The 14493-nt window shown below is 40.7% G+C and overlaps 1 protein-coding gene and 1 non-coding gene across 6 annotated transcripts in view; one reads left to right on the top strand and one right to left on the bottom strand.

Moving 5' to 3' along the window:
* LTA4H (leukotriene A4 hydrolase) overlaps positions 1–11878 on the bottom strand; it is a 28709-nt gene extending 16831 nt beyond the window's left edge. For 2 of the 5 annotated variants that reach the window (XM_065887861.1, XM_065887864.1), the window contains exons 1-5: positions 11558–11716; positions 7047–7177; positions 5493–5613; positions 3120–3188; positions 743–847 (exon numbers count right to left, since the gene is read on the bottom strand). In XM_065887861.1, the coding sequence (XP_065743933.1) occupies positions 743–847; positions 3120–3188; positions 5493–5613; positions 7047–7177; positions 11558–11716 (585 nt within the window). Of the gene's footprint in view, positions 1–742; positions 848–3119; positions 3189–5492; positions 5614–7046; positions 7178–8790; positions 8800–11557 lie in introns of those variants that run through there. The other 3 variants (XM_065887860.1, XM_065887863.1, XM_065887862.1) reach the window with 3 other exon arrangements.
* A 356-nt stretch (positions 11879–12234) lies between these two features.
* On the top strand, positions 12235–12306 carry TRNAD-GUC (transfer RNA aspartic acid (anticodon GUC)). The gene has a single exon. It is a non-coding gene; the product is annotated as a tRNA-Asp (tRNA).
* The last annotated feature ends 2187 nt before the right edge of the window (positions 12307–14493 follow it).

Raw genomic sequence — 14493 nt, 5'->3', positions numbered from 1 at the left:
AAGGGTAAGCTGGGACGAAGTGAGAGAGTAGCACTGACATATAAACACTACCAAATGTCAAATAGATAGTGGGAAGCAGCTACATCGCACAGGGAGATCAGCTCGATGCTTTGTGACGACCTAGAGGGGTGGAATATGGAGGGTGTGAGGAATGCTCAAGAGGGAGGTGATACGGGGATATATGTATACATATAGCTGATTCACTTTGTTGTACAGTAGAAACTAACACACCATTGTAAAGCAATTACACTCCAATAAAAATATATAAAAAAATAAAAAGCATCAGTAAACACACACACACAATTCATTACAGGTCAAAGATACAAGTCAAACTACCAGCTACTTAGGAATTTTAACTTAAAAGTACTGTAACAGAGTGCTCTCTGGTCTAGGACAGCTCTTCCATCTGTAAACAATACACCACCACACGCCCGAGCTCTGGTACCAGGGCAGGTCAAAGTGTAACTTAGAAACAGGAAACCTGCTACTGACTGGGATGTAGGGAAATGGGACCAGGCACGCCCCCTGCCATGCCTATCCAGCACCCTCCTACTTCAGTACAACACTGCGAGCAGAACCGAATATTTTAAAAGCGCAAAAGAAAAAGAAATGAAGAAAACAAAAAGCAGGAGCTGCTTTCTAAATTCTGAAATATTTCAAAAGCCATTTTGCTCTCTGGATGGGTAAGAGCTATTTGTAGTTCACCACCAACTAAAACAAAATCTAGACCCTAAGATCTTACTTTTTGGCTGAATCTGTATATCTTCCTGCTCGCGTCTTCTGGGTCAGGTGCTTCTCCATCACGAATGGCACTCATGAGTGCAACCAGTTCTTTAGGGACAGACACCTAATTGAGAAGGAAAAGATATAAATAAAGATATAAATGAAAAGTTCTATGTAAAATAACCTTTCTCCCGCTTTTTGACTATCGACACAGTAGACTATGAACCCAATACATTCCTCTGTATCACTTTTATAAATAGAATTGGCAATATGTGAAACCGGCTTCTTTAAAAATGATGGTGACATATCTACCTATCCATTCATCCATCCATATTAAGAGCATTTGGTAGAAACTAGGTTAAAATCCCAGCTCTGCACTTACTAACTTCATGCACTTGGGCAAATAACTTCCCCGAGCCTCAGTTTCCCCCATCAAATGAGGGTAATACTTCATAGGACTGTTGCAAGGAATAAATAATATAAATGAAGAGCTCAGCACCATGCCTGGCAATGGTAGCCACCGGCCCTGCTCCCCTCCACACCCTCAGAAGAGATTCAAAAGGATGCTATACTCACTTTAGATCGGAGAATACAATTCTGAAAATTTTAGTATTTAAAACATAAACTTGGAGTTACAAATTCTACTTTTTAAGGGTCATGAGTGTGAGAAACTTTTAAACTTATTGCTGAGAAATGTGAAATAATTTTCTCTGGAAGTTTGTATGGAAAAGGTCCTTACGGGACAAACTGTATGGTCACTTAAGTGTGTACCGTATCTCCATGATTCTCCAAGTCTTACTTCTAATGAATGCCAGAATAAAGGACCATCACCTGAATATTAATGATCTAGCAAACATCCATTCCAACAGTGCTAGGCTTTCATGTTCTTCCTGCATGGCCCAGTCCTCAAAGCTATTACTGAGGCAGGCACAGAATCAGGACCTCCAGAATCAGTGCTGCAACAACCATAGATCCTAGAGCTAAAAACTATTCAGGAAGTACCTTGGTTCTGCTTCCTCCCTTCATTTAGGCAGTGATAGGTTATACAGATGAGACAACTGAGGTTGTGAGGTCATAAGACTTGCCCAAGGTCATGCAGTTATTAAGTGGTGGAGAAGAGTCCAGCGATTCTTTTTAAAAAAAAATTTTTTTTAACATCTTTATTGGCGTATAATTGCTTTACAATGGTGTGTTAGTTTCTGCTCTATAACAAAGTGAATCAGCTATACATATACATATATCCCCATATCCCCTCCCTCTTGCGTCTCCCTCCCACCCTCCCTATCCCACCCCTCTAGGTGGTCACAAAGCACCAGAGTCCAGGGATTCTTGGCCTCCAAGTAAAGTTTTCTGCAGCACTATGCTAGGGGTGGTTTGGTTGTGGAACGATATGGGAATCAAGAAGGCCCCATAAATACAGGTTGGTCCTCAATTCTATTTGCCTGGTCTAAGTTAGTCTAGCCTCTGGGATAGTATTTATTTATTAATTATAGTCTACCTTTTCCTAAAAGGATTAGCAGTACCTACAACAATAAGTTGGAAATGTATACAGATAAGTCTGCAATATATGCCCATTAGGATACCTAGATAGATATTTACAAGGCTGTAAAGTACATTTATAGAAACTTTAATCCTACAAATGTCAATTTTTTTAAGTTAAAAAGAGCTGCTCCCAAATTCTTGTTTTTAGGTCCAGAATTCTAAATTCCTTTTAAAATCAGAATGATTTATTTTATTTCATTTCATTTTTTCGCTGTTCCATACACCATGTGGGATCTCAGTTCCTCGACCAGGGATCAAACCTGCACCCCCGGCTGCGGAGTCCTAACCATTGGACCGCCAGGGAAGTCCCTGACACCTCTTTTTTTTATACTTATGTTTGCAACTGCCTTTAAAACAGAGATTCAAAATGGGATCCATAGCCTTTTTCTAACATATTTCAGGTAGGTAGAATTTAATTAAAGTATTTCTAGCTATAAAAATTCAATTCTGGGCTTCCCTGGTGGTGCAGTGGTTGAGAGTCCGCCTGCCGATGCAGGGGACACGGGTTCGTGCCCCAGTCTGGGAAGATCCCACATGCCGCAGAGCGGCTGGGCCCGTGAGCCATGGCTGCTGAGCCTGCACATCCGAAGCCTGTGTTCCGCACGGGAGAGGCCACAACAGTGAGAGGCCCGCGTACCGCAAAAAAAAAAATTCAGTTCTTATCTCTGCTCATCATTTATACCACATTTACTTATATGGATCATTTTGGAAAGATATCCCGTGTTCATGGATTGGGAGAATTAATATTGTTAAAATGTCCATACTACCCAAAGAAATCCACAGATTTAATGTAATCCCTATTAAAATAATTGTATGGATCATTTAATTCAGTGAATAATTTCAGTGATGTTTACCTCTGAACTGTAGGTTAATTTCACAGAAGGAGTGTCCTGGCAGGGAAGAACTGCTCTACAATGGATTGCCTGGGAGAGGAAGGAAAAAAAAGAAACAGCTATTTCCCTGTCTCATAAATCAAGTCATTAAGAAATCATTACAATTGCAGCATTGTTCTTAGACACATTCTTTTTAAAGATCAAAATGTCTCACATTTCTTCAGCTCTTTTAAAGTAGCAAAAGTAGATCTGTGGATTAAGAAAATCTGGTTTTCCCTTTTAATGTAACGGTCAACCTTCACATTTCAGCTGACGCATGAAGCAATGTTAGGCAGTGATTCCTGAGTAATAGTAGTGCCCAGTGAGAAGCTGTTAGGAACCCGGACAAAAAAGAGCTCTTTGGTGAAGTAAACTTGAGAACCATGGCATATTGCATGCCTGGGAGAGTCACTAGGAACATTAGCCTCCTGAAGGCTCTGAAAAGACCGATAATAAAGAAACCTGTTCGAATTCTCATACTTATTTCAACACAAAACCCATTTTCCTCTGGTTAGTTATTAACGTCTAACGGGGCGCCAGTGTTCTAAGGAGCTCTGCTTGGGAAATGTGGTTAGAGTCTTGACGTTTGGATCTTGCAGCAAACTTTGAAAGTAAACACTAGGAAGACAAGGAAGGAGAAAGAAAAGTCTCTTTCAATACCATCTAGACATATTCATTCACATAATATGTAGAGTGTTTCTTTGCTTCCGTATCAATCTGTCATAAAGATCAGTTCCATTAAGAATGACCAGAGTACCTATGATTTTATACCCTGGCCTGTTTACAGATAAGTCTGCATCTATTGCTGGTGAGCAAAGGAATCCTAGCCTCACTGAGATGGTCTACTGAGCTTAAAGGAACACTGATACTAACATTTCTCTCTGAAGTTGTTATAAATCCCAGACCTGCTTCATGCCTCTGCAAACTTCCTTCTGTCCTCAAACTCCAGCCCTTTTCACTTCAAATCTAATAGATTCTCCATAGATAGGAAATCCCAAGTGACCTCTAGATGGATTAAGTAGAACTAGAAGAACCACCTGGTTCTCTCTCCCAAAATAAGTTTCCAAGACCATATGCCTTTAGGGTTCCTTAAAGGTCCCTGGTTATGTGGCTCAGCAATGCCAGGGGTGGGGTTTATACATATTTCACTCGATAAGACCAAACCCAGAAAAATATGCATAGAGAACGGCCGTATGCAAACTCATCACACAAAATCATGTCTACCTGCTTCCTATCAACTATAGTAACTTCTTCATTTAACTGAAATCTCTTTTCTCTGTTTCAAAAACTGTGTCCAACAAGAAATGGAATAGTATGTTCAAAATTCACATTCTTCTGACTCACAAATCTTGCATTTTTTGCCAACGGACATTCCATATGAATTACTGATGAAAATCAGATAAGAGACAGAGACTACATAATTGGTACATTCTTGCCTAGAACATGATATCTCTTCCAGATTAGTGAACTATGAGTTTCTTAGAAAAAAAAAAATTTCAATTGGCAATATAAAGTAAACACGTCTATACAGGTGTCAACATTGCTTCCTTTTTGATAGACTTGTTTTCAAATGTGAGCCTACCATAGTATCTATCACAGAGGAATATTAAAAGGATTAAATATGTGAAGTACCTTACACAGTGCTTGGAAATACAGTCAACGTTTAATGAAGCGAGTTCCTTTAATTGTAAACTATTTGATTATTAAAAGAATTAGTCTTTTTTTTCAGAAGAAAGTTTGATACTTATTATCCTTGTGACAGATTGTCTCTATGTGGTTCTTTATTCTTAGTTGTTAAACAGAAAACAGATGTAGTCTAAATCATATCATATTTTAAAGGTACATTCAATATATTTACATAATATGTACACTTGTAAATGTATAAGAAAAATCTGGAAAGGCTACACGCCAACTCAATGGTTACCTCTGGGCAATGGTGTCTGGAGAGGAATGGGAAATCTGATCTTTCCCTTTCCCCTTCTTTATTGTTAGCAATTTTCATAACCAGTACCTACTTTGTTTAACAGTGTTTTCCTTTCATTTTATGACCATTTATTGAGTTCTCACTCTATGCCAAGTTCTATGCTAGGTGCTGAGGATGTGAATATAAATATGACCTAGATGGTCCAATCTAGGTAGACATGTTTTCAAATTTGAAGGAAGTTTCTTTTTAAAAGTAATATATGAATGTGTCAATAATGACAGGTATAAATGAAAATATATGTAGTTTTAATAATATAAGATAAAATAAAGTACTATCTTAGGTAAGACCCATGTATCCATAAGACCACTGTCTACTTTGCTTCATTCAACTGCATGAACTGGGGATAATAAATCATTCCAAGTCCTTTTTACCTGGCACTGACTAAAGAGATAGGGGTGCTCCTTCCCAGAAGTTTGTTCAGGAGTGAGCCACTGAAGAGCAGAAGATTTTGGAGATGTCTCAAAAGAAATTTCTATAACAATTTCTTGATTTCTGTATGAAAGGAACAAATACATTAGTAGAGTACAATTCAATCTAACTAAAATTTGAATTCATAGTACATAAATAACACAAATAATATAAATAATATTTTATGAGGTCTCATCACTGATTGAGAGTAAGTTTTAGGAATGTTTGCCTCACATATTCCTACCTGAATGCCAGCCTGTGGGTTCTTTTCTCTACATGGTAACTACTTATGAAGATGTAACAGGAACGAATATTAGTTGAATACCCCAACTTTTTTTCTGTGATATCATGTAATCTTTTATAGTGGTGGGAAGGTAGAAGGAATAATTTTGGAACTTCAACTACCACCGTGGTGGGTGCCAGAGCATAACATAGGGCAGTGCTAGTCTGAAAACTGTTACTGGACAAGTTAAGTCAAGAACTTGAGAATAAATTCTTATGTCTGTTGAACCTATAATAAGATGTATGTGTTTGTATTTAATCTCTTCTTCCTAGGAATTCATTCTTATTGCATTTCACAGAAGTATCAGCCTGTGGCGGACTGGAACTAACAAAAACTGGTCCTCCACCCCAGATAGATTGGGCAGCACTGTTAATGAGGAAACAGCAAGAGCCCTGGAGACCAGTGGCTGTGCCTGTGCTTGAATCTACCACTAACTGGTGCCGTGAATTTAGACAAATTATTTGACCTCCCTATGCGGTAGTTGCTTCATCTGTACAATATGGTTAATGATAGAGCTCACAAATTATGTGTGAGAGTTTCCTTTCTTCTTCTTAAATGGGAAGAGAATGCATGAAAACACTGACCGCTGAAAGATGGGGTAGATTGACCTTGTTCTAGGCCAATGGTTTCCCACCCTTTTTTCCCTCCCCAGTATATCTTGGAGTGGGATATACTCCCAATATGACAGCTCTGGCTACCACTTTCTTAAATAAGTTACCTTCTCTCTCTGAGGTTCCCTTTCCCCGTCTATACAATGCAGATCATACCACAAAGGGTTACTATAAGGATTAGATGAAAGAATACATTTCCAGCACTTTTTAAGTACATAGAAATGGTTCTGTGTTTGCCACTGTTGTTATTCCACTAAGAAAAGTGGCTGGCCTCTGGGAGAAGGTGAAAAGTGCAGCTTGTAGAGCTTCCCGGGTGATCCTGAAATGCCTCCTGAAGTGGCGTGCTCCCACCATCACTCTAGGTATTACTAAAATGATGAGTAAAGAAGTTAACAGTTATCAAAAGTCCTATTCTGGAGTATCTTATACGATGAATTTCTTTAATAGCTTAAGAACATAATTTTCACTATAAGCTTCAATCGGAACAGTAGATTGGTAGGAGTGGTGTATCAGTTACTACATACACACAAACTGAAAATAGGAAATGAAAAAAAATCTAAATTAAATAAAAATACGTATCCCCCTTATTTAGCTATAAAAGAGAAAGATGAGAACGTTCGTACTTGCACAGAGCAATAGGGAGAGAGATTTCCATTGGTGATCCTTTGTAACTTTGTCTTTCTCCAAGAGCATATTTGACTTCTTGTCCATGGATGACCACTTTTTCTATTGTAAGGTCCTTTGTATCCAGAATCTAGAATTAAATTAATATTTTTATATGATAAGAATATAGTTTTAGGCACCAGAGAAAACTAATATAGCATATAGGCTAACTACAATGACTACAGAGTAGAACTAGTTTGCTTAGGGAGAGTAAGATAGTGAAAGACAGGAATTAAAGGAGTTGAAAGTTAGCATAGGTCCCAATTCATGGGACTTTAAACTTCCCTAAATTTTTGGGAGGCTCTAAGATTTGCATATATATCGTTAGGTAATTCTGGGACACTCACACATTTCCAGCTTTAAGTAAAAGTCAGATTTAAATTAAAACGCCTTTGCTTCTGTCTCCTAAAACTTAACTTCTCTACTAGGAAAAAATCCATCTATAACTTGTTTCTTTCATCATGACTCCTCAATATATCTTACCATATACTTCTACCTGGAATTCATATAGTCCTACTGCTCTGTACTACTTTCATATATCCCCAAATTAAAACAAACCTTGGAACCTGTTAGGCAAATAAGTAGACTGTACCTCACTGCTGTTGTGTATCTAGAAAAAGCCCAACTTGGTATGGCAACTCTAACCAAATGACCCTATAGAGGAGTGGGAGAGCATTTCTACTTGCTATGGCCGATTAAAGACAACTGCTCTGGGCAGGAAGGGAGGGTCAGCAAGTGTCTGAGGATTTTCCATCCCAATAATCCTCTATCTGTGCCCTAGAAACCATACCCTTTCGTTACCTCTCAACTACTTTTCTAGAATCTTCAATCTTCCTACACCACAAGACTGTTTCCAATCAACCTAAACCAGCCTTCCATATTATTTTTAAAACTTCACTCAATCCTTCTGTCACTCTAATTATTCTATTTTTCTCCTTCCTTTCTTAATCTTCAAGGGCAATCTATGGCTGCTATTTCCAATTCCTCATCAATCTCTCCTCCCTTCCCCCTCTTTAATCTGTCTTCTAGCTCCTCTGCCCCAGAAAGGGAAGTCCTCCTGAACAACAGGTCTTTTCTGTTCAGTAACCTTGACCTCTGCCGCTCATAGCCCTAATGGACCGCAGCATCTGTTTGAAGCACTCTCCTTGGCTGCTTTGACTTTACACATCAATGGTTCTCCTCCTTGTCTAATGCTTTTTTCCTCCCCCTCCTTTCTAACTCCTAAATATGGATATGTCCCTATGCGCTAGCCTTGGCCTTTTGGTTTTCTTACCGTATTCTTCATTCCCTAGTTCTCACTCATGCCCACATCTTCACCTAGAACCTCTGTGCAGATGACTACCCGTCTATTTCATAGCTTCATCCCCTGCCCAGGACTTCAGCAGATATCTCTAACTGCCTGCTTGACATTTCCATGGGAAATGTCATCTCATATTCAATAGGCTTCTAGAAATTCTAAAAACAAAGCCACCGCTGTGTCCCCTAAGTTTGCTCTCTCTGCTGATTTCTCTATTTCGTTGATGGAACTCCTCAACTTACCTGAGGTTTGAAACATTCAACTAATCCACAACTGATCCCACTTCCCGATCTCGCATAGCCAGTTAACAAGTTTTTTACACTGTCTGTCCTCATACTTTTCCTTTTCTTCTACCACCACCCTAGGTCAGGCCCCGGACTATTAGAACTGCTCACTAACCTTCCTACCTCTGGCATCTTTCCCTTGAAATCTGGCCTGGAATAGCATGAGGAGTTAGACTGCCAAGAAACAGCCATTTTCCAGTCACCTTTCTTTTGTATCAGTTAACTGTGGTGATAAGCTCAGGAAATTTTAACCATTTTATTATCTCTCTAGAGTCAACAAGTTTTGGTTGGGAAGAAATTTCCATCCTGCTTGTATTATTCTTTCCCTTTCTTTTTTTTTAAGAGCAGCCAAATTTGTTATGAGTATCATCTGTTTCCCTCCCGATGGGCAATTATTTCTTTTGCGGTACTCTCTTTTTTGGGGGTCCCTCAACTGTTGCCCTTACTCTACATTAGACTGATATATCTTCTTGCATTTGCATATTCAGAAATATTAGATTTTATAGCTTAAGGATAAGTTACTCCTTTGTTACATTTTGGCACCTATTTCTGAATATCTGATTTGTTGTAAAAACTTGGAGTATCTTATGTATATAAACTACTTACGTTTATACTACTCATCACCATGAGGGTGAATTATTTGGGTCATTTCCCAGTGGAACACATTCTATTTTCTGTATTTCCTAAACTTTTAAAATCTGTTCTGAATCAGAAGACCACTATACCTATTTTTTGTGAAACCATTTTCATAGTCTCTGTGTTTGTTATAGCAGTTGGCCCGACCCTCTCCAGTAGCACTTACTGTACCACATTATAATGATTTATTTCTCCATTAGACTGAGGGTTCTTAAAAAGAAAAAGTTACTTAGGCTTTGCATTCCCAGGGTTTAACACGGTGCCGGAGAAACAGCACGTGCCAAGTAAGGCACGAAGCAAGTCCTGGACCAAGAGAAAATAGAAAATGCAATGTTTAAGCTGTATATCTCAAGTCCTGACCTCAGCTATCACTCCCAAATTACTTAAGAAATTTCCCTTCAAATTTCACCGATAAATGTTATTAAGCAATTGATCGATAATAGTAAAAAGAAAGAAAAACAAAGGAAACTGGATAGTCGACAAGTTGGAATTAGTAATTTAAAAATCTTCTCTTGAGATTTGGGGAATGCAAAAACAGGCAGGTTTTTAGACTGGGACACTGAAGGGACATTCTTTTCAAAATTGAAGCGCCCTGACTCTTGCTTACTCATGGAACAGAGGTAAAGGTTTTACTTTTATAAATAAGCGAGAGGGCAAGGTCGTATTAAGCAGTGATAAACTATCAAAATTCACTTTCTTGTAATAAAAAGAAATATTGCATTGAAACAGGACTTCAGTTCAGCTGATCCTGCCTGGGCAAAGCTGTCTGCAATAAACGGTAGCCTGGCACTTGAAGCAGACCAAAGTACAGCCTATAGGGAAATAGTTATCATCTTGCTTATAATGCTTTAGTTATTTATTTTCCTTATAGTACTTGTGGTGACTGCAAATCAGTACATAGAGGAGTCAACCTATTTTTCGAATCATAATTAGTCTAGCAAATTGCTAAATCACAAAGTAAGAAAGTTACATGCTATATTAGTTCATATTAATGAACTCAAAATACAGGCCTATTACTCAAGCAGGAATAAATCATGAAAACCACCAACTCTTATCTAAATTTATTACACCCAATTAACTGACCCTATTCATTTCCCTCCATCAAGTCTACAACATACCTTATCTGATTGCTTATTGCTGGGCTTTGGTAGCTATCGCCATACTACTCTATGCAAAATACACTGTGACTGGCCTTTTCTTGTTCCTCTTATTTCTAAAATACTTATCTATGAAATTCTTCAGGTGATAGGTACAATCCAAATACTATCAGACAATTTGAGTAAGAACACTGAAAACAGGTTACGTCGTACAGATAAAATAATTTAATAACATTCCACAAATCTAAACAAGTTTTTCGTCATTCAAGTGGCTAGAGAGCTTGTAGAAGTCATTTTCTAAGAAGCGCAATATTATTTGCTTCTGGGAACCAACTATTAATAAATTGTATTGAGACATCCTTAGGAAGCTTGAAGAGCTTAAATTATTAGAAGAGAAGAGTGATAAGAATCAAAGGTAGGAAGGACCATGAACCCGGAGAGAGGTGCATCTGGAGTTAGAAAGTAGAGACTGCAAGTATCAAAGCAGGGCTGGGAATTCTCTAGGGCGGTTGAGAACTGGCAGGGAGACGGTGATCGGTCGTATCCGGCAGACCTGAGGGTTGAAATAAAGGGGCCTGGGAGGGAAAGGTGGGACTGAGAATCGGCAGGATATAGGGCCCGAGACTTAGCTGAGACTGTGGACTGAGGAAGGTGCACTGGGGACTGGAAGAATTCTGGGGCCTGAGGAGGGAGTTCTGGGCTGCAGGCCGAGGATATGGGGAGACCACAGGGGGCATTAGCGCTGGGAACTAGGATTAGCGGGGGAAGAGGGATTCGTGCTAAAATGAAACTTGAGCGCTGGGTGAGAAGCGGGGCGTGGAATGGGCCCTGGGATGTGTCCAGGGACTGGGAAGGAGGCTTTGGGGGAAGGGGTGGAGGAGAAGGCAGGTATACGTAGTGGGTGAGGAAGGACTGCAGAGACTCAAGTTGGGTTGGGAGGGATCGATATGGGGTGCGTGGGGGCTGAAGAAGGGGACGCTGAGAAATGAGTGTGGGCTGAAGAGGAGGTGCAGAACACGGGTTGCGGGCTGCGGAGGAGCACCGAGGGATGTGCAAAGCAGGCGGGGGTGTGGGACCGGGAAGGGGCCGAAGCGGGGTGAGAGACGAGAGGCAGGTGGCCGGGGAGAGGCGGGCACTGGGAGCCTGTCCCACCGTACCAGGCTGCGCAGATTGTCCTCCTGGGACTGGACGGTGAGTGCGGCGGTCCCGGTCAGTACCCGGCGCGTAAAATCGACGCTGCAGCGCAGGTGCAGGTGCTTGGTCCGGCAGACGGACGCAGGGGAGGCCAAGGAGCACGTATCCACTACCTCGGGCATGGCTGTGCGGAGTCCCACTGCACGCGATCAGCACCCCAACACTCCGCTGCCAGACTGACTACTCGACTGAGAGCGAGAGAAGGCGGGAGGGAGGTAAAGCGGAGGAGGAAGGGTTCGCGGCGCCCGCCGGGAAAGGAAGTTCCTTAAAGTCGGAGGAGCGTGCGGTACGGCATGGATGGAACTACAAGTCCCGTGGTGCAGCGCGACAAGGCGTGCGCTTTGCTCTCTGGGAGTGTGTGTGTTGAGGGGTGCAGAGGTGGGTTGATGTTGCTTCCGAAGGGGGAGGATGAGGAGGGGGAGGAAAAGGAAGGGAGTAGAAGTAAGAGGAAGGGTAAGCCGATGGAATTAAGTGCGGCGGGGAGATCAAACTGAACGCTTCCATTTTAGTTCCATTCAACTTCTCTGGAAATTGCAATAGCAGTAGAAGAATATCAGGCCTCCTGGTAGTTGCAAATGGCAAGGAAGGGGCGGGGTAAAAAGGGATAAGAGGCCTCCCAGAAAGCCAGCGTTCGTGCAGTTCCTCGTTAGTATAGTGGTGAGTATCCCCGCCTGTCACGCGGGAGACCGGGGTTCGATTCCCCGACGGGGAGGCACAGAAGTGTTTTTTTTTTTTTTTTTCCCCTCGCTAATAAAATGAAAATGTTCATACAAACATTTCAAAAGCAATTGTGAAAGAAAGAGTCAACGTCAAGATTTAGATTTTAAAGCTGTTTTGTTACTGCTTCCATGTTGGCAACCCAGTACAAGTGAGCTCAGTTCTGTCATTCAACAAGTATTTATTTAGTGCTCATTATGTACCTTTCCAGGCCCTGGAGATCTAAAATGGAAATCAGCCACATTCCCGCCTTAGAAACTTAGAAGGATTACCTCAGTATACTGTAATGAGAGAATTCTATGATATGAGTGTGCAGTGGCCGCAAGGGGAGTGCAGAGCTGGGACATCCTGGAAGTGAGGAAGGGTTGAAGGACGACTTGCCTAAAAAATGGGACCTCAGAGTTGAAACTGGCAAAATTGGAAAAGCACGCGTGTCAAAGGACCTTAAACCGCTGGACCTTTAATCTTGAATGCATGAATGGGGGACTCATTGAAGAATTCTAAGCAGGGGAGTGACATGGTCAGATTCATGTTATCAAAGGAACAGTGGTAGTGTTCAGAGAATGGGTATGAGGTATCAAAACCAGAGTCAGGAGAGTTGGGAAACCACTGTTAAAATAGTCCAGGAAGAAGATGCTGGGGGCCTGACATAGGTGATATGTAATATGTAATAAGTACAGATAGAGAGGAAGGAATGGAGGAAATACTTAAGAGATGAGTGATTTCACATTAAGAAGGAGCCTAAGATGATTTCTCAGATTCTTGGCTTCAGTGGCTGGATAATCATTAAACAAAGGAAGAGACTACGTGAAGAGGACAGATTTAGGTGGGAAAGCTCTAAGTTTAATTTGGGACAAATGGAGTTTGAGAATGCATGGGAGTCAGAGTGGAGATGTCCTTGAGACACTTGGGTATTTAAGTCAGTAGCTCTGGGGAAGTTTCAGGTAGATATGAGAGTATCACATAATGTGGTGGGTGAAACTATGACAGTGGGTAAACTCAGCCCTAGGACAGTGTGTAAAAAGAGCAGTGAAAACAGGTGGGAAGCTGGGAGAACACCAGAATTTAAGGAAAAAAGGCTAGAGGATGGGAAAAATCCTTTCACAATGTATACGTATAACAAGTCACCACGACGCACACTTTAAATACCTTAACATTTTATTTGTCATTTATACCGCAATAAAGCTGAAATTTTATTTAAAAGGGGGGTGGGTGGTGCTAGAGTAAGAGGAACTCATGAAATAAACTAGAAAGAACCAAGCAGCAATGTCAAATACAGCCTAGAGGGCTATTACAATAAGAAGTAAAAAGTCTTCCTTGGATTTGGCAGTGGGATGGAGGTGGAAAGATGGTGGTTTTGTTGACTTTTGTGGTTTAGTTGAAGGTGGGCGCCACAGAACAGTGACTGAGCAATAAAAGAGCAGAGAGGAAATAGGGCAGAGGCTGTTCTCTCAAGACGTGTGGGCAGTGTGAGAAGGGAAGGAAAAAGAGGAATAGGGAGGAGTATGGTGCTGAGAAAGCATTTTTTATGTTTTCAGGGAGAGGGAAACTTCAACATGTTTAGAGGTGAAAGATTTCTAGAGAAGATGAATTGAGCAGTTGGAAAGTGCTGCGTCACTCCATTCTGTATCAAAGTGATCTAACAATTAAACTTGACCTCAGCAACAGAAAGAGAGGCTATATATACGTTTGAGTATCCTTGCGTTGGCCCCTGTAAGCCAGAGGGAAACAAAATTAAAACATCCTAAATTATGACATGGAATACCTTACACGTGCATAAATCCTAATTCCATAGGGCCTAAGAATCCGTGGCATGATTGATGTTAGCAAACACTTTTTGAGGCCTAAAAGTGTTCCTGGTGTCACCAAACCTAGGGTGACAAATATGATACAGTAGAATTGATTTAGTAGAAGAATACACAATCAAATTATCTTCCTACTGGAGAGAGTATAGTTCGTTTGTTTTAATAAAAGAATGTCAACATCATCATCTTCCATTATTGATTACCAGTAACCCACGGAGTTTACGCCTCTGTGTTCCAGAAGAGATATCCACAGACAACCACAAATGAATTCCTCAAATTGATTAATAGATGAACCAAAAGATAGATATGCAATAGGAATTGTTTTCTAAGATGCCACTGACTCCCAAATACAGAGTGTACAAAATTGACAATTCACA

Source organism: Phocoena phocoena, chromosome 11, assembly GCF_963924675.1.
Source record: "Phocoena phocoena chromosome 11, mPhoPho1.1, whole genome shotgun sequence".
Lineage (NCBI taxonomy): Eukaryota > Metazoa > Chordata > Mammalia > Artiodactyla > Phocoenidae > Phocoena > Phocoena phocoena.
The sequence above is the reverse complement of the archived record's forward strand: the minus strand, read 5'-3'. Positions and strand labels throughout refer to the sequence as shown.